General features: G+C 41.6%; 1 protein-coding gene across 1 annotated transcript in view; it reads left to right on the forward strand.

Annotated features, from left to right (window-relative positions):
* The window catches only part of LOC134372427 (uncharacterized), a 57,576-nt gene extending 38,640 nt beyond the window's left edge, over window positions 1–18,936 (forward strand). The window contains exons 7-14 of the mRNA XM_063089937.1: window positions 564–712; window positions 1,315–1,489; window positions 1,624–1,761; window positions 4,733–4,862; window positions 4,951–5,174; window positions 8,033–8,159; window positions 12,265–12,360; window positions 16,923–18,936. Of these exons, the coding sequence (XP_062946007.1) occupies window positions 564–712; window positions 1,315–1,489; window positions 1,624–1,761; window positions 4,733–4,862; window positions 4,951–5,174; window positions 8,033–8,159; window positions 12,265–12,360; window positions 16,923–18,553 (2,670 nt within the window). The 3' untranslated portion in view covers window positions 18,554–18,936. The remainder of the gene's footprint in view (window positions 1–563; window positions 713–1,314; window positions 1,490–1,623; window positions 1,762–4,732; window positions 4,863–4,950; window positions 5,175–8,032; window positions 8,160–12,264; window positions 12,361–16,922) is intronic.
* Window positions 18,937–26,205: the final 7,269 nt, after the last annotated feature.

A 26,205-nucleotide genomic window follows, 5' to 3' on the forward strand; every position in this document is an offset into this window, starting at 1 on the left:
CCTAATTACCCCCAGTGTATCTCCATAGTGTGTATAAGTTTGGATTCTTTGGTTGTAAGCAACATAATCTAACTTCACTACCCTCTGCAAAGAAACATATTGAAAGGCTATGAGGGAGTTCACTGAATAAATAGATAGAACTAGCTTAGAAATAGGTAGCAAGAGATTTTTAGAGGGCTCCTGAAAGGCAACCACAGCAATGATCTTTCCTAGCAGCAAGGTCACGTCAGTTTGATCCATCAGAATGAATGATCTTCCATCTTCCCTCCCATTTATCATTTCCTCAGGCCTCAAGTCCAGTGGGAGATCATGTGATTGGCTCAGTGTAGGTTAGTGTCTGACTACTTGCTGTGCTAGGGCAACAGGGAGGAACTGTCCACTTTAGCTTTAGAGGAAGTCCTCCCCCACCAATAACTGTGGTGTTAGTAAAAAGGAGGTAATGGAATTAACAGCCAAAAAATAAAAGAATCCACTACAGTCATAAAACTCACGATGAGTATTCTACCTCATAGAAAAATTGTGGCAGGTTTCATTTTCAGATTGCTTTCGATTTGCTCATACAGATAATGGAGGAGTTGGCAGATGCTCTGACCTACTGCCATGACAACAAGGTGATTCACAGAGATATTAAGCCAGAGAATCTGCTGCTGGGATTCAGGGGTGAGGTGAAGATTGCTGACTTTGGCTGGTCTGTCCATACCCCCTCTCTGAGGTAGGTCAGATGATGGTGAGGTGGGCCCTGAGTGCAAGTTAGGAATGATCCAGTTTAATTCATTCCACATGTAAGACCCAGATACAAACCTGGGGTTGTATTTAAATACTCCCTTTTTCAAATATATACATTTAATATGTATTTGTAGATTTAAAGAATGTGGCCTAACCCGATTTTTTATTTTCTGATCTTTGTTGACATAAAACTGTACCAACAGGTTTCCGTGTAAATAAGTTAAGAACCATCGCTCCATAATTCCAGGACTGTATTTTTCTAAATGAATGAACCATAATTTATTTACTTGGTCCCTCTGGGTGCACCATCGGTTTGTTCTAAATCTTCCTTGATGCTGAGAATATTCTTGTGAAAACATTCTGGATCATGAACTAAATAATTGTATGAATAACTCCAAAATATGTAATTTATAGGTCTCAGTACTTACCTTCTCTGAACTTTGATATATATTAAAAGTTGGTGTATCCAAATCCCCATGTTTGGGAGGGGAATGTCCTGGATGACCTAGGGTATCCCATCTCACTGGGAGCTGGGGAAGATCTCATTCTGGGCCTCTGCACAGTGTTCTCTTTTCTGCCCTCCTCTAGGAGAAAGACAATGTGCGGGACTCTGGACTACTTGCCCCCAGAAATGATCGAGGGGAGAACATATGATGAGAAAGTGGATCTGTGGTGCATTGGGGTGCTCTGCTATGAGCTGCTGGTGGGAAATCCGCCCTTTGAGAGCACCTCTCACAATGAGACCTACAGACGCATTCTCAAGGTGGGATGGCCACACTTTGGGCATTCATGGGGGAACTGGGGGGACTAAGAGGCACACACACAAATTGTTTACTAATGTACAGAACAGCACCTTGAAGAGACTCACTTCTCTTTCTTCTTCCCTGGCCTCATCAGGTGGATGTGAAGTTTCCCCTATCAATGCCTGTGGGCGCCAGGGACTTGATCTCCAAGCTCCTTAGATACCAGCCCTTGGAGCGGCTGCCCCTGGCTCAGATCCTGGAGCACCCCTGGGTCCAGGCCCACTCCCGGAGGGTGCTGCCTCCTTGTGCTCAGATGGCTTCCTGAGCTCTGTCTGCCTCTGTTCTTTAGTGTTTGCTCAGAGAGCTCTCTTGGCTCTGCTACCTCATCTCTTTTTTGCTTCTTCTCTTTTAAGATGTCATATGCTAATAAAAGCTGAATCATTTTGTTCCAGGTCTTTATAGTTGTGTGAATTGATGTGCGACTGAGTAGAATCTTTATTTCTTGTGGAAACTTTGGTTTTTTTGTTGTTTTTGGCAGTTGGCTGGCACGGGGATGGAAACTCTGCCATGAGAGTTGCCCAAGATTAAGATTTTACCTCCCTGTCCCCCATAGATGGTGACTTTACCACTCTCCTTGAAAACTAGAGTCTACTTTCTGCAGATAAATGCCCTGTGGGTGCATAATCTACCAGCTATTAAGGTGGCTCCTTAACTTACTATTCCCCATGTTTTCAGGATGATGCAATTTGTAAAACAGGACTGTCATCAACCCAAAGGTTCACTCTCTGTGTACTGCACATCAATGTCACCCAATTCTCAAATGCATCTAGTAGCCCCTCAGTGGGTATCATATGCTGATTGCATCAGAACAGGTCATCCCTAATAATAAATGTAACATCACCTCTTCTGAAATCACACACTCTGCTAACAGCAATTTGGGAAGTGCTCTTACAACTTTCCTCTAAATTATTTGTCTTTTTTTTTTTTTTAAAAGATGACCGGTAAGGGGATCTTAACCCTTGACTTGGTGTTGTCAGCACTATGCTCACCCAGTAAGCTAAGTGGCCATCCATATATGGGATCCAAACCTGGGGCCTTGGTGTTATCAGCACCACACTCTCCCGAGTGAGCCATGGGCCGGCCCTTCTTTTGTCAGTTTGATGTGATGGCTGCTCCCTGGATCCAAGATAAACTGACTGCACCTAGAACAAATATCCAGATTCCTCAGCGATGAGCTCAAACCTGTTTTCTGCTCAATGCAGCCATTGTTTTCACCAGTTTCTCTTAGCTAAAATCACTTCATATGGAGTTTGCCTTGTTAATGTTACTCCCACTACCATACTCTATATGGTCTCTTCTCATTGTGAGATGTCCAACAAATGCTGGCTTCATCCCTATTATGACCAGACCAAATAATTAAGTATAAACAATGCAGCCACTCCACTCTCAGATAAACAGCTCCCCACTATTGCAGATCTATAATTTCAATGTTCTAAGACACTGGCTCATGGTTTTTTACCTGCACTTTCAGTGCTTACATATCTGTGCTTTCTAACTTAGTCCTCTGTCAGTTTTCTTACTATTTCATTTAAACACTTCGCAATTTCTTTTCTTTTTTCGGGAGGGAGGGGCAGCTGGCCAGAACAGGGATTGAACCCTGGACCTTGGTGTTATCAGCACCACACTCTAACCAACTGAGCTAACCAGCCAGCCCCCTGGCAATTTCTAATAAATTAACTAGTTAATACATATGAACGCAATTTACTCATTTCAGGTGCTGGATAAATTCACATCAACTGGGCACATTTTGGGCAAGTAGATAGAAAAAGCAACTACGGAGTCAAAGTTACTCCAATATCTACATACCTTTCCTCACCTGCACTGACTGCAAGCATTCTGGCCTCTGATGACACAATATATAGATCTTAACTTTAATATCTACATGCTAACCCAAAACCGTTTAGTTTAACCCTAAGCGTCATCCATATGAATGTCTCTCCATAATTAGGTCTCTCTTCAAATTTGGGCAAATAATAACAGTGTTCCTTGCATGCTGATTAAGCCACATTTCTTCATGATCTTTTTTTTTTTTTTCCCTCTTCGTAATCTCTTATACACAACTCCTTCTTACAGGAATTTAACTCCACCTTAATACCTTGACTCATTTAACATACTGACTCTATGCTTCTCCTCTAATTTTTTTTTTTTTCGGCAGCTGGTGGCTATGGGGATCCAAACCCATGACTTTGGTGTCATAAGGCTGCGCCCTAATCAACTTAAAAAATTAAATCACTTGAGGACATTTTCTGCACACCGAGTTTCCATTTTCATAAGCACAGGTGTCCTTAACTCATTGAAAGCTGGATTTTATTCTCCCACCTTCATAGTCATGAGAAGGAAAAAAACATGTCACTAATGGAGATTACTAAAATTTTGCATAATATGATTCTTGACAGATTGCTAGAATTCCTAACAGGATTTTGTTGGTTTCTTATCTTCAACCAGTTAATGCTGTGTTGGTCCAGGGTTCGCCACTTTCCATTCCTTTCTCTATCTACGCTCATTCTCTTCATATTTTCACCCAATACCATGAAATAAGTGTATGCTAATAACTTCCAAATTTATATGCCCAGGCACGACCCCCTCTCAATATTCAGTCAAATGTTGAATTGCTTATGACAGATGCTTTGTGGTCTTATAAACATTTCAAACCGACCATGCTTGAAGTTAGAATCCTGAGCTTCCCTTTAAGCCACCGCTACTTGCAGCTTACCCGCCTCAGTGAATAGCAAGTCCACTCTGTGGTTGCTCTGGGCCAATACATTACTCAGAAGTTCACGCACCACGTGAAGGTGGAGCGGGGCCAAAGAAGGCCCAAGGGGGGGTGGACAGTGCTTTGGCAACATGTTAGGGAGGGACTTCTGGCGTCCTCCTTTTGGCAATCGTTTTGACTGTTCGTTTATCCGTAAGCTCTACAAGAGAATATAAAAAGGACAGGAGATAATGAAAGCGTGAAAGTCAGGGGCTCAGCCGAGGGCCGAGTTCCGTGTCTTTGCATGTGTCCTGAGGCCGGGCCAATGTCCCTGCCTCCCGAGCCTGGATTTCCACGGGCGAAGAATGAACAGTCTCGTCCCCGCCCTTTAGTTCCTCCAAGCTCTGTCCACTGTAAAGAGTTGGGTCTGAGACGGTATTCTGAACCTGCAGCGTCTCTTACTCAGAGGAAGACTGGCTCAGGAACGCCCTCCTCCGTGGGGGTTTTGTAGAGGAAAAACTACATTACCCAGAAGGCATTGCCCCGTGCGCCTGCGGCAGGCGCTGGGCCAATGACGTACCGCAACAGGGGCGTTTCCTGCGGGCCGTGGAGCTGGGAGAGGTACTTCCGGCCCATTGATGGTAACGTCATTTAGGTGCGACGGTTTTGTCCACGCCGGCTGTGGGGAGCCAGGGGTGTTCCGTGGCCGCCTCCTAGGCGGCTCTTGAGAAATGAGCAGGAAGGCGGCTAAGACTGACCTCCGCGTCTTGGAACGAGCCGTAAGCCTCCCCGTGACGAGGCAGTGCGGCAGTCAGCCAAGGTCACTCCGGCCAGGGCAGGGAAAAGCTGAGGGTCGGCTGAGCCCACGGGAATCGCCCTGGTCGCAACATTTTCCATCCCCGCTCGATCCACAGTGTCCTAGGATGGCGGCTGCGTTGATAGATCCGGCGCAGGTGAGTGGACGAGATTTTGGGCCTTGCTGCTTCTCCGCTGGTTCAGAGGCCTGATCAGGCTGGAAGCCAAGAAAGCCACCGGGTTTCTTTTTGCATTTGTGTTTGTTTAGGAAAAGTGGAGCTGGCCATCACTTAGTTTATCTCCAGTCTTAGCACATAAAGACTGAATATGCAAATGGACAATAGTCAGACCACACATAAAAGTAGGACTTTGGCCCACAATCTCTAGCAACCTGTTCAGGAAGCTAACCCCCTTTTCTACAGTAAACAACTTTGGAGCCAGCCTGCACTGAGTCAGACTTGCAGAAAGCCAGATTACCATCTGTAGTGAGAATCCAGGAAGATAAATGATAACTTCTGTAACAATCGGTCCAACATGGTAAGTACGTGGTTAATAACTAACTGTTCCCTTAATTTTTGTTTCTGCTTCCAAATTAGGATCAACCAGAGAAAGCCATATATGCACCCCTAACCAATCTTATAGGATGCTCCTCTTCTATCTAGTCACCCCTCCTTCAGCTTCCCCATGCCAGCAGTGTCAGGCCTCTGACAGGTGCTCAATAATTGGTTGAAGGATGAATGAACCTCCACTTAAGGGGATCCCTTCACAGATATATCCCAAACTGTCAGCTATGGCCTACAGGTCCCTACCCAGTCCACCCTGGCTTACCACCTCTGACCTTGTCTCCTTCCCTACTTCCCTGGCTCACTTCTCTTCAGACACATCAGCCTGACCATGCAAAATTTTCTTTACTCTTCCAGCCTTTGCTTGCAGTTCATGCTGTCTTGGACACTGCTCATAAGTCACTTTTTCCAGGAGGCCTGTTCTTTCAGCTCAGGCTAAAGTAGTTCCTTCCCTATTTGCCCTTGGTCTTGCTTTTTTGTATAGGGGATCTGGCAGAATTCTAAAAAGCTGCTGGCTTGAGGTCTCTTAGGGTGTTGTGGGGGCAAAGAACACAAATAATAACACAAGAAGCAAAATAGCGAGCCTTCACTGAATCCTTGATGTGGGCTGAGGGGCGGGCATTATTTATCACCTCATTTAAATCCTGATCTCTTCTTTGTCTATCCTCAGGAATAAAAAGAAAAAAAAAAAGAAAGAAATCCTGATCTCCTCAGAGTTAAGTTCTGTTATTAACACTTTTAAACATGAGAAGCGTTCAGGATTCCAACATGTTTAATACCTGCCCAACATCACACACTACTTAAGTAGCAGAAAGTCAACATTTAGTATGTGGACTACCAGAGCCTTCGTTTTTACAGATTGGTTTGGGAAGTCATGGAGATGACATCTAAAGTGAACTTTGTAGTTCTCCAGCAAGTTACATGGGTCATTGGGGGTGACGGATAGATACCCAAGCAAAGAACTGTGTGAACAAAGGCAAGGTGTATGGTTGTTTAAGGAGATCCAAGAGAGCCTGTGAGGTTGCCATGGTTCTTCACTCACCTGCCTGAGACATGTCCCAGAAGGGCAAGGTCCTGTGGTCTTTTGTTGGATGTTTATCCCATCTTTGGCCTGTATAGATATTGTGGTCAGTCAAAAGCCAGTGCTGCCATGACCACAGCCTGCATTATGTTTAACCACTTGAATTTCTTCGTCCTAAAGTATACTGACCTTAGAGATAACCTGCCAGCGGACTCAAAGAGGAAAAAGCCTAGCGGTTCATTTTACAATCCCACGGGTGTCTGTGAGCCTAGGGAAGAGGGTAGAGGGGACAGTGCGTGAGCTGGTCCAGGCAGTGTCACTACCCATGGGTACCTTTCCATGAGTCTGGTGATAAGGGCTCTGCCCATGTCATAGAAATAAATATTTTCAGGAGCTGCTGAAACACTTTGGACAGCAAAAATTAGTAGAAATGCTTCACAACCTTGTTACTGTAGATTCACTTTGGTGATGGATGATTGTTAGGCTTATACTATTAGACCCTTGATCAGCGGGACCTGGGTTCATATTCTATCTCTCCTCATAAGATGTGAGACTATGGGTGAATTTGTGGAGCTCCTTGTGACCTGGAGACTGATGATGACGTTTACCTCAGGGGCTGTGGGAGAATTGATAAAAATCCTAATGCCTTTCAAGCACTGACTATTTTCTCTTTAAATTTTATGACTGTTATTGGTGAAGTGGGAATTGCTGTATTGATCTGGAAATCAAGACTCAGAGATGAAGTGAGGTTCCTGAGGTTGCACTAGTTAGTTTTAGGAGTTTATATTCAAACTCCAGGAGTCTGACTTCAGAGCTGGGGACTTTTAGTTATTTTAACACAGGAAGTGAAGCCCTCAGCATGGGGCAGGCACCTAGCTGGACCAATAAGGCTCAGGTACTGCTGTTGTTACCATTATTGGTATTATTACCACTGTTATTATTTCTTTTTTTTTTTTTTTTTTTTAAAGATGACCGGTAAGGGGATCTTAACCCTTGACTTGGTGTTGGCAGCACCACGCTCAGCCAGTGAGCAAACCGGCCATCCGTATATGGGATCCGAACCCGGGGCCTTGGTGTTATCAGCACCGCACTCTCCCAAGTGAGCCACGGGCCGGCCCGCACTGTTATTCTTCATTCCTCTGACATCCTAGAGCCCTTACTGTCTGCATCTCACAGCCCACAAGTCATGCCTGTTGTCTTGTGTCATTCTCTAGTAGTGCACTCATCAGAGGTTTCTCTCCCTTACGCTATTGTATATTGTTCAGAGTAGTATCTCCCTCCCCCTTGAGCCCAGCACAGAGCTTGGCCCCCAGGAGGTGCTCTGTGATTCGGGCCTTGATCTCTCTGCGCCGTTTCCAGCAAAGCATAGACAAGCTCTTATCATATTCAACAGTCCACAGGCCAACATTGCTACCTCTATTTGACTTTACAGGTGTCCGTAACATTTGATGATGTGGCCGTGACTTTCACCCAGGAGGAGTGGGGACAGCTGGACCCCGCTCAGCGGACCCTGTACCAGGAGGTGATGCTGGAAAACTGCGGGCTCCTGGTCTCTCTGGGTAAGGCCTTCCCCCTCCACCATGCAGGGGATGTGCCACCTCCCTCCTTCTGGCCTCTGGAACCTGCCTTCCCTCCTTCCCACAGCTTTAGTCATTTTCTGGATTCGTCTCTTTCTATGTGGTCTCTGTGTGTCTTGCTGGGCAAGAAACCTAGTACCCTTTGGCTCTCAGCCAAAGGAGAGAAAGTGGTATAAAGAAATATGGGGTGTTTACAGAACCCAAAGGTAGGGTTTACAGCTATGCATTATAAGGGGCTGACATAGGAACTGAGAACCAGCAAAATTATGTCCTGACTTCTCTCTCTGGGTCAGCTTATCTAACTGTCTATTCAGAATGGCTTTTTCTGCCTTAGCAAGTTTGTGGCAAGAGTGGCCACCCCAGTCCTTGCTCTCTGACCCCCAGATTCCTTGTCTCTATTTCTCTGGCCTCTGCAGGGTGTCCTTGAGGCAGCAAGTGTCCCACATCCCCACCACTGTGCCCAAGCTTCCCTGAATCTCTCACCCAGTGCCCAGCATAGACTGGTCTCTGTCTGAGGTTCTTGTTTTGAGTTCCAGAGAGGGATGTAACTGAGTGAGCCTGGTTGGCTCAGGTGTCCCCTTTGCAGCCCAATGAGCAGGGCCTTCGGTGATGGGAGGTTCTTCAAGAGGGAGGTGGGTCAGGCAGGCCTCCACGAAGCATATACCTTTGGTACCATCAGGTATTGTTTTAAACTCCACAGTCTGTTATGAGACTTCTTTATCTTCATGTGCCTTTGTGATTTTCTCTTTTCTTAGTCCAGGACCAAGATTCTCTGCTAGTACAAGACAGAAAGACAGACGAGCGAGAGAGAAAGACAGAGAGATTTAGAGCAGTGCTTCTCAACAATCAGTGATTTTGCCCCAAGAAGACATTTGTGTCTGCAGTCACGTTTGGTTGTCATTTCCTGATTGCGGGTGTTCCTGGCATCTAGTGGATACAGTCTAAAGATGCTGCTAAATATCCTACAGTGCATAAGACAGCCTCTTCAACAAAGAATCATCCAACCCCAAATGTCAAAAGTGCCACGGTTGAGAAAAATCAGCTTAGGTGATTCTTTGCTTGAAGATAATCACCACAGACTATTCAGTTTGGAGGAAAGGAGGGTTTAAATTCAGGGTAATTCTCAAAACTCAGCTTAGGGTAAGACATGTCTATTTTTAGACAACTGGAGTTCTATTCTGTGTCTGTGAAAAGAGACAAAGCACAGTTAGAAAAGGTTAGTAGATTTAGATAGTTTATAATGAAAATTTTTAAAATAAAAAGTCCTATACCGCTTCACTCACTTTCACATCCTTTTGCCTGGAGTGTACTGTGCTCCAGCCTTGCTGAGCTTCTTGCTGTTTCCCCAAGCGCCCACCCACCTCAGGCCATTGCACTTGCTTTTCTGTCTGTGTGGTGAGTTTTCTCCGTGTGCTGCAGTATTTTGCGTGGCTGCCTTTGCTCAGCATAGTCACCACCTCCTCACCCGCTGTTTCCCCACCACCAGGTCTCCTGGAGGCCCCTCCTCAATCACACTCACCTTCTGCCATTACCATATTTATGTTCTTCTAAGCCAATGGTTCTCAAGCAGGGACAAAGTTGCCCTTCAGTGGACACTGGGCAATATGTGGAGATATTTTTCGTTGCTAAAACTGAGATGAGGACTCTACTGGTAGAGACCTGTAACAATGCTGCTAAACATCCTTGTAATGCACAGGACATACCTTTTCTCCCCTCCTCCTCCCAAACAGAAATATCTGGACCTAAATATTAGTCATGCTGAGGTAGAGAAACCCTGTTTTAGAGAGTGCAGAGACACTTTGATCAAATGGCATGGAGAGACTGAAAAATATTGTTTTGATTTCACTGCTGCATTTTCTTGGTGACCTGCCATTAGGGTAAGTGACTAGGTTTTCCATTTACCAGAGAGATGCAGGATTTCCTTTTTGAAGAAATCTAAGAAAAGTCAAAAGTGGATCACCTTTAAGAAAAACAATTAATATTGGTTACAGCTCAGGTCCCCAGAGCACTGATTGGGTGTAAGGGCTGTTTCAGGCACTGTTTGTGCTCTGTTTGTTTTCATGGCATCCCCATCCTCAGCAAAGTAAGGAAAATTTGGCCACTGGACTAAGTCCTTCATCCAGTTTAGCTGACTCAGTGCAGAAGTCACATCTTTATTTTATGAAGGTGTTGCTGAATATATTTGCAGTAAAAGTCCATTTTGTGTGAAATATTGATGAGAGTAGATGCTGCTTGATATTTCTGTAAATGTAAGTGACCGTATCACTGTGTAGGATTCCCAATTTTTTGTTTTTATTTTTTTATTTTTTATTTTTATTTTTTAAAGATGACCGGTAAGGGGATCTCAACCCTTGGCTTGGTGTTGTCAGCACCACGCTCAGCCAGTGAGCAAACCGGCCATCCCTATATAGGATCCGAACCCGTGGCCTTGGTGTTATCAGCACCTCACTCTACCGAGTGAGCCACGGGCCGGCCCAATTTTTTTTTTGTTGTTTTTAATGGTTAATGAAACGCTGAGGTATAGAGTCACCAAGTCTGTCCCTCCCCAGGCCCCTGTTCCCTGAGGATGAATCCTCCTGCTCACATTTCTGCCTCACCATCACTCTGCACTCACTCTCAGTGCTGGCTTCACAGGGATGTTTGTAGTTTCTGTGGGGTTTTTGTTTTTGGGGTTTTTTGGTGGCTGGTTGGTACTGGGAACCAAACATGGTTTCTTCTTTAATGTGGTACTTGGGAGACCAGGGTCTGGAGGGAGACACCTGGTGTTCCATCCCAGCACTACTCCTTAAAAACTGTGCAGCCCTGGGCAAGTCAGTGAACTTGTCTGTGCCTCAGTGTGTTCACTGGTCAAATACAGAACTGTCATATTGACTTCTCAGGGCTGTTGCTAGGGTAAATGGGTTATTGTATGGAAGGGGCTCAGAACAGTGCCTGGGAGACCAGGCTATGTGCAGGGGAGCCATTGTGAGTCCCACTGCCACCAGCAGTGGGACTCATCTTCATGATTATTATCATCATACTTGGACTTGGCACCTTCTGGGCAGTGTTGTGAAGCTTTGTGGTTAAACAGCACAGAGCAGAGATGGCCGGACCTGGGTTTCTATGTTGGCTCGGCCATTCAGCAGGTACGTGCTATTCAGCAAATCACTTTCTCTGCCTGAGCCTAGGTTTCTTCATCTGTAATATGGTGCTGATCACGGTGTGGACTTCCTGGGGATGCTGTGAAGAAGTGGTAAAATAGAATCCTCATTTAGTCCATGACCTTCAGGAAAACCACTGTAAAACTGCTTAGGATCTGAAGAAATACTTAGATCAATGAAGACAACGTATCTTCTTTTGATTGTGAAAAGTCGATACTTAAAGTGTATCAGTTTTTCTCTGAATTATTTTATAAATATTGTTTAATTGTGTCATTCTTTTTATTTTTATTTTTTTTTGAGGGCTGGCCAGTATGGGAATCTGAACCCTTGACCTTGGTGTTATAACATTGTGCTCTAAACAACTGAGCTAACCGGCCAGCTCAAAGATTGTTTAATTTTGAAAATGACATAATGCATTTAAATTGCTTGGCACAGTCTTTTGGAAATGGCTATAACCTTTCTTTCTTTCTTTCTTTCTTTCTTTAAAATTTATTTATTTAATTAATTAATTAATTAATTTTTTTTTTTTTTTAAAGATGACTGGTAAGGGGATCTTAACCCTTGACTTGGTGTTGTCAGCACCACACTCTCCCAAGTGAGCTAACCAGCCATCCCTATATAGGATCCAAACCTGTGGCCTTGGTGTTATCAGCACCACAGTCTCCCAAGTGAGGCACAGGCCGGCCCTTATAACCTTTAAATATTGGTTTTTGACTTACTGTTAAGAGTAAAAATGGCAGTGTGGCATGACCTTGGTTTCCAGGTCACAAAACAGCTTTTTCTTTTTTTGGTGGCTGGCTGGTATGGGGATAAGACAGCTTTTTGTTTGTGTTGATGGGAGCAGCTTTATTCCGAGAACTGGTCACCATCCTGAAGTTCTAGACTAGATTGAGAGGATTTATTTCTTTTCACCAAATCTATGTGTCCTCTTCCCTCTCCACTAACAGGGTGTCCTGTTCCCAGACCCGAGCTGATCTCCCACCTGGAACATGGGCAGGAGCTATGGACAATAAAGAATGACCTTTCCCAAATCACCTATCCAGGTAGGAGCCAAGATCTGGGCAGGCAGGAGTCCTTGCAGGCTTGAGATCAGGAGGACACCTGTGGCCTTAGAAACTTCTTGAGAAACTTCTTATTATGGCTTTTCTGGGGTGTTTGGGGGCCATGGGTCCCTTTGACCTGTGGTCCCTCTGTCCTTCCAGCCCCATCACACTGATCATCACTCCTTAGGAGAAGTGAGGTTTATGAGCTGAGATCTGTCTCAGGGCTCCAGCTGCGTGGGCCTGAAACCTGGTTTGCTGATCACCAGCTCTGTGGCCCTAGTGAAGCTGCATGATCTCGTGTTGTTATAAATAAGTTGAGCTAAGTTAATGCTACCTGCTTTATCAGATGAACTTTAAAATCTTGGTAACTCAGCATATGAAAACTATTTTTCTCATGCATACCACGGTCTGTGTGGGTTATTAAGGAGCTCTACCACAAGTTATTCAGGGATCCAGGTACCTTCTGTCATCAGCCTGTTGCTTTAAGGTTATCCTCTCATTCTCCAGCTGGTAGAGAATAGAGAGAGGAAGGGAAGCACACCCAGTTCCAGAAACACCAATTGCCCTCACATTTCACCCACAGGAAGGTAGGTATTTGGGTCCGGGGGTCTGAGAGATGTGGCTGAGCTGTGTGTCTAGGTAGAAGAGCAGATGGTTTGGTGAGCATCTACTCAGTTCACTACACTGAGTCTGTTTGTGAAAATTGTTATTAAGAATATTTTCTTTGTCATTGGGTTGTGTGAGGGAGGATATTAATGCATAAAATAGCAGTGTCTGAACCACAGTGACTCATCAGAAGTAAGATATAAGTATTATTAGAGCTTATATCATGTTAATTTTAATGAATAATATCTCACATTTCCTTCTGAACTCTGAAGAAAAAGGCCTTTTTTACTCTCCCAATTTCTCTCTCCAACTGTATTCTGCCTACCACCCTTCCCCACCTTCACTACCCACCTATCCTCTGAGTGTCAGTCCAACACTAAGAAGCAGTCCCTTGCCCATTTCTTCCTGCATCTCCTGTTTTGTAGAACTTCAAGGTGACATGTGACTTTCTCTGTCCCACATCTGGGCTGCTGAGGCAACTAGGACCATAATGTGTGTTCATTGGTGCCACTGCAGAGTCACAGTCTCTCCCCTCTGGTGGTCCCTTGGGCTGCTCAGCCAGCCCATGAAGGTCTTTATGCAGTCCCTCTTCAGCCCCTCAGAGTCTATTCCAAACCTTCTCCCATCTTCAATCACACATCTCTACTTGTTTTTTTTTTTTCAGCTGGCTGATAAGGGGATCTGAACCCTTGACCTTAGTGTTGTTAACACCACACTCTAACCAACTGACCTAGCTGGCCAGTCCTGCACATCTCTGCTTGAATGTCTGAAAGGCACCCAAACTGTCAGGTCTAACAAGGAACCCATGATTTTGCTCACTTCTCCCACCTCCCAAGTTTCAGTGAGTGGTGCTGCCTTTCAGGCAGGTTAGAAGGCCGGATACAACCTCAGACAACTCCTCAACATCTCCATCTCCATTAGTTCCTCCCCACCCCACCCCCATTAGTTTCTATATACAGCCATCTCCAAATTCTGTGCATGTCTCCTGAATCAATCCCCTTCACTACTGATACCAAATCTATCCTCACACTCTTATTTCAAGCTCTAATCATCTTTTTCTTAGGGAATATTAATAGACTCCCAGCTGTCTACATCTGCTTCATGCCTCTGGTCAGCTCTGTGTCCTGCAATAAGGTACCCTCAGCACTCAGACCTTGTTCCAGATAATTACCATTTCCCCAGCCACCACTGTCTCAGGATATGACCACTGATGTGTCAACAAGTTTTCATGTTGAAAATAATGTCTACCTCCTTGTGTGCTTGATCTTTGACCCTTACATGTTCATCTTAATTTCTCATATCTTTAGCTTCTCTTTTCCCCTAGTGGAAAAGGTCTTGCCCCAGGCCACAGCAAATTTTTACCAGTCTATATCACACCTTTCTGTGGACAATTCTTCTTCACTTATATTCTGTTTTGTAACTTCATCCTTTCTCTACTCAAAATAAAAATATTCTCAGGTTTACAGTTGAAGAAAATAAAACAGTTAAATGCTCATGGCTCACAATGTATTCACATATTCATTGACTCTCTGGGCATTTAGTTTTTACATGTTTTCATTCTCATAAGCAGTGATGCCATGGATATTTATATATATTGTTCACCTTCCACTTGTGTAGGGGCATTTTTTTGATAATGTTTCTAGGAGTGAAATTATTGGATTATAGTCTAAGCAGATGTTCAAGTTTGCAAAATCATTCCAGTTGTTTTCTTTCTTTCTTTTTTTTTTTTTAATAAAAGATGACTGGTATGGGGATCTTAACCCTTGACTTGGTGTTGTCAGCACCACACTCACCCAATGAGCTGACCTGCCATCCCTATATGGGATCCGAACCCATGGCCTTGGTGTTATCAGCACCGCACTCTCCCAAGTGAGCCATGGGCCTGCCCTCATTCCCGTTGTTTTCTAAAGTGCCTATGCCAATTTACATTCCACCAGGAAAGTATGGGAGCCTCTTTTGATCCATATCCTATAAAATACTCAATACTTTAAGGCGCCTCAATATTCACTTATCACATGGGCACAAAATAGTATCTCATGTGACCTTGATTTGCCTTTTCCTCGTTACTAAGGAGGTTTAGCATCTTACTGTAAGATTTTTGGCAATCTGTTTTCTTCTGTGAAGTGTCATTACATGATGAATGCCTGTTTTTCTATTAACTTGTTCGACTTTCTCTTTTTGGTTTGTAGGGATTCTTTATACATTCCTGATACATATCATTTATCAGTTATACATGCTACAAATATATTCTTCTAGTTTTTAATTTTATCTTTTCATTCTCTGAAGTATCTTTTGTTGAATGGAGGTTCTTATTTTAGTGTAGTCCAGTCCATGCCTTTTCTTATGTGATCAATAATTTTGTGTGTTGTATGAAAAAATGTTGCTCCACCTGAATATTGAACCAATGTTCTTGTTTATTTTATTCTAAGATTTATAACTTGGCATTTGACACTTAAGTTTTTATCTATCTGAAGTTGATTTTTAGTACAGAAAGAAATAGAATGCAATTCTTTCTTTCTTTTTTTTTTTTTTGTAAAGATGACCGGTAAGGGGATCTTAATCCTTGACCTGGTGTTGTCAGCACCACGCTCTCCAAGTGAGCAAACCGGCCATCCCTATATAGGGATCCGAACCCGTGGCCTTGGTGTTATCAGCACCACACTCTCCCAAGTGAGCCACAGGCTGGCCCTAGAATGCAATTATTTTCATTCCCTATGTGGATAGCCAGTTTTTCTAGTTCCATTACTAAATAGTCTCGCTGCTATACCTCCTCTGCCATCTACCAAAGCTCTCTATATATGAGTGGGTTTCTGAGTATCTATTCTTTTTTCATTGCCAGTTTGCCTTATCTCTGTGTCAATACCACTCTGCTTAACGAGCTTTGTCCTGGGAGTGACACTGTCACTCAAGTCACAGTCTTGGGAATCAACTTCCCTCTGTCTTCACCTGTCCCGAGAGTCTCATCAACACCGTCTTCTCATGTACTGCAATTCCTTTGTATATTCTGCCTCCTAAGGCTACAGTGCCCTTCCCACTTTTGCTCTGGGGCAACTCTTATGGTGCCATTCAGACCACATTATGGTGCACCTCCTGTAGGAAAATTTCCTTGATCTCTTTTTATCCAGGTTTAAACAAATTCAAGGTTAAAGACATAGTCCTCCATGACTGCTAAGTCTGTTCAAGTCTTCTAACTCCATCTACAAATTCACAGATTTCCCAAAACCACCCTCAGTTCCTGTAATTTTCTAAAAAGGTGCACAAAACTTCCCAAAACCTATTATTCTCACAGTCATGTTTATTATAGACGAGGGACATAATTTAGTAGAGATATGAAATGTTGGGTTGGAAATGTTTCAGACATGAAACTTCCATGTCCTCAGTGATTTGTTACCCATTTGGCATCAATGTATAGTAATACATTCATGAAGTATTGCCAACCCAAGAAGCTCACCAGAGCTTTGGTATTCAGAGTTTTATTGAGCTTCATTGCATAAGTACACTTGACTGAATCATTGCTTTATCATTCACTCTCCAATCCACATCCGCTTTCCAGAGCTTCAGTAGATATCTTGTGCCTCAAACCCCAATCCTCTATTTGCATGGTTGGTCTTTCTGACATGGCTATCCCTTACTCTTAGTCATCTCTTTAAAACAAACTATCTAGGGGCTCATAATGAGTTCTCTTTGTATAGATATCTGGTCTGGAATTGAGCAGGTATCTCCATTCTAGACCCTCTGTCTTCTCACCTAGCCTCTCCATTTGGTCTTTTCTTCAAGGGGTCAAGAAGCCAAGGAACAGAAAAGAAAAATTCCAAACCTGTTGTTCAGAGATGGCAAAGTATAACAGATGTAAAGGCACTATTTTTAACTTCATTTTTTTTTCACTGAATTGGTAATTTCGTGTCTTCTATGTTGTCATTACTAACAGGACTTACTGTGTATTGGATTTCTTTCAGGTGATAAAGGAAAACCCAACAACACAGAACCTGCCACTTGTGAGCCAGCCTTGTCTGCAGGAGTCTCACTCCATGGACAACAAATGAAAGGAGCCTCAGGGGACTCCCAGTTGGGGCAAGGCAAGGATCGAGATGGGCCATCCAGAATGCAGGAAGAACACTTGAAACCAGAGATAGATTCCCAGCAGGAGAAGCTTTCTGGGAAAAGGAGCCCTGAACACAATGGTTTAGGGACAGATGAGGATGTGTTTTCAAGGATTGTACAGGAGCAAGTTACTCCAGGAGATGCAGTCCATAGCCATAACTCATGTGGATCAGGTCAAGATCCCGGGATTCAGGAAGAGGAAAATATCTTTAAATGCAATGAATGTGGGAAAGTTTTTAACAAGAAACGCCTCCTTGCTCGACACGAGAGGATTCACTCTGGAGTGAAACCCTATGAGTGCACAGAGTGTGGGAAAACCTTCAGCAAGAGCACATACCTCCTTCAACATCATATGGTCCACACTGGGGAGAAGCCCTATAAATGCATGGAGTGTGGGAAAGCCTTCAACCGCAAGTCACACCTTACACAGCACCAGCGGATTCACAGTGGAGAGAAGCCTTATAAGTGCAGTGAATGTGGAAAGGCCTTCACCCACCGTTCTACTTTTGTCTTGCATAACAGGAGTCACACTGGAGAAAAACCCTTTGTGTGCAAAGAATGTGGCAAAGCCTTTCGAGATAGGCCAGGTTTCATTCGACACTATATCATCCACAGTGGGGAGAATCCCTATGAATGCTTTGAGTGTGGCAAGGTCTTCAAACACAGGTCATACCTCATGTGGCACCAGCAGACTCACACAGGGGAGAAGCCCTACGAGTGCAGTGAATGTGGGAAAGCCTTTTGTGAGAGTGCAGCCCTGATTCACCACTACGTCATCCACACCGGGGAGAAGCCCTTTGAGTGCCTCGAGTGTGGGAAGGCCTTCAACCACAGGTCATACCTCAAGAGGCACCAGCGGATTCACACTGGAGAGAAACCTTATGTGTGCGGTGAATGTGGAAAGGCCTTCACTCACTGCTCTACTTTTATCCTGCATAAAAGGGCTCATACTGGAGAAAAACCTTTTGAGTGCAAGGAATGTGGGAAAGCCTTTAGCAATAGGGCAGACCTCATACGACACTTCAGCATCCACACTGGAGAGAAGCCCTACGAGTGTACGGAGTGTGGGAAGGCCTTCAACCGCCGGTCAGGACTCACAAGGCACCAGAGGATTCATAGTGGAGAGAAGCCCTATGAATGCATTGAGTGTGGGAAAACGTTTTGCTGGAGCACAAACCTTATTCGACACTCCATCATTCACACTGGAGAGAAGCCCTATGAGTGCAGTGAATGTGGAAAGGCCTTCAGTCGCAGCTCATCGCTCACTCAGCATCAAAGGATGCATACTGGGAGAAACCCTATTAGTGTAACAGATGTGGGAAGACCTTTCTCGAGTGGGCAAACCTCAGTCAACCTCCAAGAACTTCTATTGGGGAAAGACTTTTTGAATGTAACCACTGAGGAAAATCTTTTGCAGGAAGAGACATCTTATGTGGCATCTGATCATTCATACCAAAGGGAAACCCCACAAGTGTCTTCACTGTGAGCAAAACCTGTTGCAGAATATCACTTGTCACCTAACGAGTCATATTGGAATTTCACCCAGCTTAGAGTCTTATTGTGCATCTGAGAATTCATCCATGGAGAGACCCAGTGGTTATTGTACACTTAGGAAAACCTTTACTTACATCTTTCTCTTTAGTTTACAGTGCAGTGGTTATCTCAGGAATTTTTATAAAAAGGAGGTGATATGTAGAAGAGGAAAGAAAACAAAATGTAAGCACTGCTTCTTTCATATTACTTGGCCAACTCTATGGCACTTGGCCATGGATTTCTTAATTTGGGTGGAGGCCATTGTTGTTTAGTAGTTAAAGGGTCATGACCCTTTATGTGTCTTTGTTTTTTTCTTTTTCCTTTATGTGTCTTATATGTATGTTCATTGCTGTCCAGTGTCAGGAGAGTTAGACAGTTGAAGGCAGGTTTGAAAGCTTATTGAATATTGTCTTTGTTCTACAACATTGTCTCTGTTTTTTTTTTAATTTTTTAATTTTTGGGCAGTTGGCTGGTACAGGATCAAATAGTCTCAGTTCTTGAGGAGCATAAGTTTTTATGAGGAATATGAAGTCTTCAGTCATGAAATACTTTTGTATTTAAGGAGATAGGGAAACATGTGGATAGGCAAATTTTATTATACCATTTAAGACTATTTAAGTCTGATTTTTTTTTTTTTGTCTTTTTCGGGACCGGTACTCAGCCAGTGAGTGCACCGGCCATTCCTTTATAGGATCCGAACCCGTGGCGGGAGCGACGCTGCGCTCCCAGCGCCGCACTCTCCCGAGTGCGCCACGGGCTCGGCCCCTTAAGTCTGATTTTTAAAAAACAAACTCCTCTGTGGTTTTAAACACCTAACACAGAATTTTTCTTGATCCCTGTCTGTTGGTTTACTTGATTACTGTAGCTATATAGGAAATCTTAAAATTAGTAAAGTGATTCCTCTCTTTATTCTTCTTATTTGTAATTGATTTAGCATTCCTAGTTCCTTTGTCTTACCATATATACTTTAGGTTTAATTTCTCTGTTTTTATGAAAAAATCTTGGATTTAGATAGAAATTGAGTTAAATCTATAGATAAGTTTGTTGAGTCTTTCAATTCATGAACACAGTATGACTTCATTTATATAAGTATTCCTTGATTTATTGTTTTATAATTTATAGCATGTAGCTCCTGTACATTTTATTTTATTTTATTTATTTATTTTTTTAAAAAGATGACCGGTAAGGGGATCTTAACCCTTGACTTGGTGTTGTCAGCACCACGCTCTCCCAAGTGAGCTAACCAGCCATCCCTATATAGGTATCCAAAACCGTGGCCTTGGTGTTATCAGCACCACACTCTCCCAAGTGAGCCATCGGCCAGCCCTAGTTCCTGTACATTTTAAATAAGATTTATATCTTCATGTTTTTTTGAGTGATTGTAAATAGCACTGGGATTTAAACTTTTGATTTTTATATGATGTTTGGTAGTATACAGAAATATAATTAGTTTTTGGATATTATTTTGCTTTTTGGGTATTGTTTAGCTATCCTGCAACCTTGCTGAACTCACTTATTATTTCTAGCCTTTTTTTTTTTCTAATAGAATCCTTGGGATTTTAAACATAGAAGCATCATCTGCAAATAGTTTTATTTCTTCCTTTCCATCTGTATACCTTTTATTTCCTTTTCTTGGGTTATTGCACTTGCTAGGCTTTCTAGAATGATATTGAATAGGAATAGTGGGATGTCATCCACTCCTGGTTCCTGATATTAGGGGGAGAATGTTTAGTTTCTCATTAGTACTCACAAGTTATTTTTATTTTATTTTTTTTAGAAGATGACCAGTAAGGGGATCTTAACCCTTGACTTGGTGTTGTCAGCACCACACTCTCCCAAGTGAGCTAACTGGCCATCCCTATATAGGGATCTGAACCCCTGGCCTTGGTGTTATTAGCACCACACTCCCAAGTGAGTCACAGGCTGGCCCCACAAGGTTTTTTTTATAGAATTTCTTTGTCAAGCTTAGAAAGTTTCCCTGTGTTCCTAATTTGCTGAGATCTTTTTGATATTATTAATGAGTGTTGGATTTTGTCAAATCCTTTTTCTCCATCAGTTGATATGGTCATGTGATGATACTGCTATAGTATGTTGATATGACATTATATTGATTGAGTTTAGAATATTGAGCCAGTCTTGTATCCTTGGTATAAGCCCCTGTTGGTCATGGAGTATAATTTTATTTATATATTATATTACAGTATTCCATTTGCTAGTATTTTGTTGAGGAAGTTTTCATCTAATTTCATGAGTGATCATGATCTGTAGTTTTCTCCCTTTTTTTTGAACTTTGTCTGGTTTTGATGTCTACATGGTACTAGCTTCCCAGCTGATTTGTGAAGTATTCTCTCTTCAGTTATTTGGAAGACAGTGTGTAGAATTGGTGTTGCTTGTTATTTTCATATTTGATAACATTCTCCAGTGAACCATTTGGGCCTGGAGATTTTTCATTTGGATGCTTTTTAATTGTGTATTTATTTAGTAGGTATAGAGCTATTCAGAGTGTTTTATATTGGGTAAATTTTCATAGTTTGTTTCAAGGAATGGTTCCATTTCATATAAATTTTCTAATTTGTTTGTAGCATTGTTTGAAATATTCCCTTACTATCTTTTTGATGGCAGCAGGATCTGTACTTATGTTCCTTGTTTTATTCCTGATATCAGAAATGTATCCATTCTTTTTTCATGTTTGTCAGTATTCTTAGACATGTATCAGTTTCATTGATCATTTCAAAGAACCTGCACTTTATATCACTGATTTTTCTCTACTATCTTTCTGTTCTTAACTTTACTGATTTCTGCTCTGATCTGTATTGTATCTTTCCTTCTTACTTGCTTTGGTTGTATTTGGCTCTTAGTGATTTCTTGAAGTGGGTGGGTGTTTAGATTGTTGATTTGAGGTTTTTTTTCTTTTCTAATTTAAGCATTAAGTTCTGTAAATTTCCTTTACGACAGCATTAGTTTCATCCCACAGGATTTAATATGTTTTACTTAGGTTTTATTTAATTCTACATTCTCTTGATTCCTATTGAGGCTTTCTCTCTAACTTGTGAATTATTTAGAAGTATGTTTTTAAATTTCTTAGTGTTTGGAGTATTTCCTACTATTTGTTATTAATTTCCAATTTATTTCACATTTGATATGACTATTTAAATTTGTTGCCTTTTGTTTTGTTTTGTTTTTTTAATGACCCAGGATGCAGTCTATCTTGTTCTGTATAGCTTCATGAAAAGATTGTGTGTTCTTGGGAGGAGTTTCTCTAAACGTCTACATGATTCTGCTGGCATTATTCTAGTCTTCTATATCTTTTTTGATTTTCTGTTTAGTATTTCTTTGGAGAGAGGGGTGTTGAAATACTGAACTATAATTGTAGAATCATCTGTTCCTCCATTAAGTTCTATCAGTTTTTGCTTCACATAATTCAAGGCTCTGTTATTTGGTACATACACATAGGTTTGCTAAGTCTTCTTGGTGTATTGACCCTTATATCATTATGTAATATCCTTTTTTGCCTCTTAATACTCTTGGTTCTGAAGTGTACTTTCTGATATTTATATAGTTAATCCTGCATTTTGGGGTTAATGTTTGCACGGTTTATATTAATTGTTTTATTTTCACCCTTTCCTGTATCTTTATATTTGAAGTAAGTTTCTTGTGAACAGCATATACTTCGATCATGATTTTATATTCATTTTGCATATTTCTGTCTTTTAATTGGTATATTTAGACCATTTGAATTTAAAATAATTATTTATATATTAGTGCTTACATTTACCATTTTATGATTTGATTTTTGTGTATTTTCTGTTTATTATTCCTTTTCTTCCTTATTATTATCATCATTATTAATCTTTTTGCCTTCTTGTGGGTTACTTCCACACTTTTTAGAATTCCATTTGATACATTTGTAATGTTTTGCTATTTATCACTTTGTATTATTTTTTTTTGGTGGTTGCTCTAGATATTGCAATGTGCATACAAACATCACAGTTTAATGATATCAACAATTTAGCACTTTGATGTATAGAAATTTCCATTAGTTCCTTTACCTTGCCAATTAATATAATTGTCTTAAGTATTTCCTCTTCATACACTGAGCACCATGTTGGAAGATGTAAGTTTTGCTTCAGCTGTCAAACATTTTACAAAAGTCATCAGAAGCATAGTCTGTTTACCTCTACTTTTACTCATTCCATTGTTCTTTCTTCCTTCCTGAAATTTCATGCCTTCTTCTGTTAACATTTCCTTTCTGTTTGGTGAACTTCCTATAGCCTGTCCTGTAGGGTACATCTGCTGGTGACAGATGTTGTTTTCCTTCATCTAAAAGTATCTCTAGTCTCCTTCATTTTTGAAGGATATTGGATATTTTTGTGGGATATAAGATTTGTGTTCATCAGTTCTTTTCTTTTAGTACTTGAGAAAAATATTTGTTCCTTCTGTCCTCCATGGTTTCAGATGACAAAACAGCTACCATTGAAACCATTGTTCTCTAGTTTCTAATGTGTTCTTTCTATCAAGCTGTATTCAGAGTGTTTTTTCTGTGTCTGTAGTGTTCATAAGTTTGACTGTCGTGTGTCTGGCATGGAATTCTTTGAGTTTATCCTTTTTTGGTGTTTTTCAGCTTTTTGATATGTAGGTTTAATGCCTTTTATTTCACCATTATTCAAAAACTTTTTTATCCTCCTCTTGGGAACTCCAACAACATGAATGGTTATTGTCTCATAGGTCTTTCAGACTCTTGCTTTTTTCTTCTTCTTTCAGTCTGTTCTCTCTGTTGTTCATATTGATTAATTTCTATTGACCTTTCTTTGTCTTTTTTTTTTTTTTTTTTTTTTTGCGGCTGGCTGGTATGGGGATCTGAACCCTTGACCTTGATGTTACAAGGCAGCGTTCTAACCAACCAAGCTAACCAGCCATATTGATCTTTTTTGAACTTACTAATTCTTTCCTCTTTCATACTTAATCTACTTTTGAGCTTGTTCATTGAATTTTTATATTTTTGAATTGTTTAATTTTCATTAGATTATTTCATGCATCTTCTATTTCTTAGTTTATTATGCCTAAGAAGTACTCTGAGAAAACAGATAAAACTGTGTATTCCAAAGTCATGGTTGTCTAGTGGTTTGTCTTGACATTTGAATAAAAATTCTAAATTATCTGGAGGAATGGAAGGCTTGTAGTCTTATATTAGGCTCCACAAATATTTCTGTGAATGGATGTTATTACTGAGGGTGATCCTTAGATTGTTCAGAGTTGTGATCTTCAGGAAAGGTTTGAGTGTAGAATGCTCCAGCTTTCTAAGCCTTGTTATATCCTCAAAGGAGAAATGGTCACTCATCTTCTGGGATCACTCTTGCCATTTGTTGTTGGACGTACACTCCCTTCTTTGACCCTACTTATCTAGTCCTTTCTTTCATACTCTCATTTTTTAGTCTTTAAGTTCTTGTTATCGAGCTTCTTTCCCCATAATCTATAGGTATGTTCAGGTTTCCAGCCTTATCCCCAACCTGTTTCCACCCCACTTTCCTATCAGGCTCAACCCATTCCTTCTGGTTTCTCTCACAGATGTGTCCTGTGTCACTATTCTTTGCACTGCCAGTTTCCACTCCTTTATATACCTTTTGTTCAACAGACAATATAGAATGGCTTTTACCACTGTCACTTAAGCAGGTTTCACAAAGGTCCTTTTTGGCCCCCCAACTCCCTTTTTGGACCTATATACCTCTCTGACTTGAAGGTCATTTTTTTGTTTGTTTGTTTCTGTGAATTCCTGTCTTTCTCTCTTGTAGGGTCTGTGTTTTTCTTCTATCTATCAAACAGTGTTACTTCATAGGATATACATGGCCATTGCTTTTTTAATTTGTCACACACCCCATGAGTGAGTTAATTCCCTCTGAAGGCATTTACTCTCAGTCATCTATAGTTTCCCCAAGTCCGTTTTTCCAGGTTGAACATTTCACATGTCCATTAACCACTGGTCATCCTTCCATACCTGTATTCATACACACTGAGGCTGTCTGCATGTATCATGTGACTATGGCCTTGGCCATGGGGATGTACCCTTAATAATCATAACAGCAAGGAAACATACTGTGTTACTATGTATGAGACAGCGTTTTGAATGTTTTACCCACCTTAACTTTAACCTTTAGAACAGCCATACATGGTACATAGTGTTATTTTCCCCATTTTACAGATCAGAAAACTGATGTACAGAAAGATTAAGGAATTCACCCAGCATTGCAGTTATCAAATTTGGGTTTAGGGATTGGAGGCGAGGTAGGCTGGCTCCAGAATTCATGCTCTTAACCACTTTATTGCCTCTCATAAGGTGGGTCTTTGTTTTCCTGGTCACCAGTCATTTTTACTAAAATGGATCAAAAAACGTTCATTTATCTGTAACCTACTCATTTGATAATACATTTTGGTCATCCCTTCAAGTGCGTGAGATAAACCTATTTAATTGCTGCATAATCTGTTGTAACTGTAGAAAATGCAGAGAATGTCTGGGTTTGAGTAAAGGGAGGTGGGGAGTACAGAAAGGGGTAAGATGCATTTGGTTTTAGGGGTATTTGAGATACCTGAAGAGTATTTAAATGAATCCCCCTAACTTCTGCTTTGTTGCCCAAACCAGTCACATTGCAACCGTCTCTCCTTTTTCTTTCATCATCCCACATCCAGCCACATGCCTGTTCTATTCATTCTACTTTTTTTTTTTAAGTAGACCCTCAATATGTGTTTGTTTTGGTGAATGTATACACACAGTGGGGTATTTTTATTATAATTTTTGGTTCTCTCACAGAGTTCACCATAAAGCTGTGCATATAGGTAGCACTATATGTGACATGTTGACTTCAAAGAGATCTACACAGGCTTTCACAGACATTCAAGATTTTAGAAGTCATCATGAATGACTGTGTTGAGGTCCTCAAGACCACCTTTAGGTTTGATGATTTGCTGAGAAGACTCACAGGACTCAGCATTGTATCATTCAATGGCTATGATTTATTACAGCAAAAGGATTAAAAATCAAACAATAAAGTGAAAAGACTCATAGGCTGAAGTCCAGAGGAAATCAGATCGTCAGAATCCTGTCTCAATGAAGTCACACCGGATGTGCTTAATATAAGCTGCCTTTGGGACTTAAGACAACACCTGTGCAATGTCTACTAGGGAATCTCATTGGATACTCACTGCCCAGAGTTTTTATTGAGCAGGCTTTCTAGCACATACCACCATTCTAGACCTTCAGAAGGATAGCAGGTGTTCAGCGTAAGCCACATTGTTTGCACAAACAATATAGGCACGTGAAGCCACTCTAGTTTCTGAGAACAGTGGGAAACCTCCAAAAAATCCAGTGTCCCAAACCTGAGCCAAGGGTGAAGTCAAGCTTGCAAGCTTAAGGCATAGCTGCCTGCTATGTTGTCTCTTTTTCACAGTGACTTAAATGGGACTCATGCTGAGTAAGTTCAGATTTCTGGAACAAACATTAAGCAAATACAGTTTTCTACAACATAAATCATAGTCTTGAGGTGAAGGCTTATATATACCTGTAAACCATTGTAACCCAAAAGATCAAAGTCACAGGGGAAATTCCTAATCAAT

The sequence above is a fragment of the Cynocephalus volans genome, chromosome 3 (assembly GCF_027409185.1).
Source record: "Cynocephalus volans isolate mCynVol1 chromosome 3, mCynVol1.pri, whole genome shotgun sequence".
Lineage (NCBI taxonomy): Eukaryota > Metazoa > Chordata > Mammalia > Dermoptera > Cynocephalidae > Cynocephalus > Cynocephalus volans.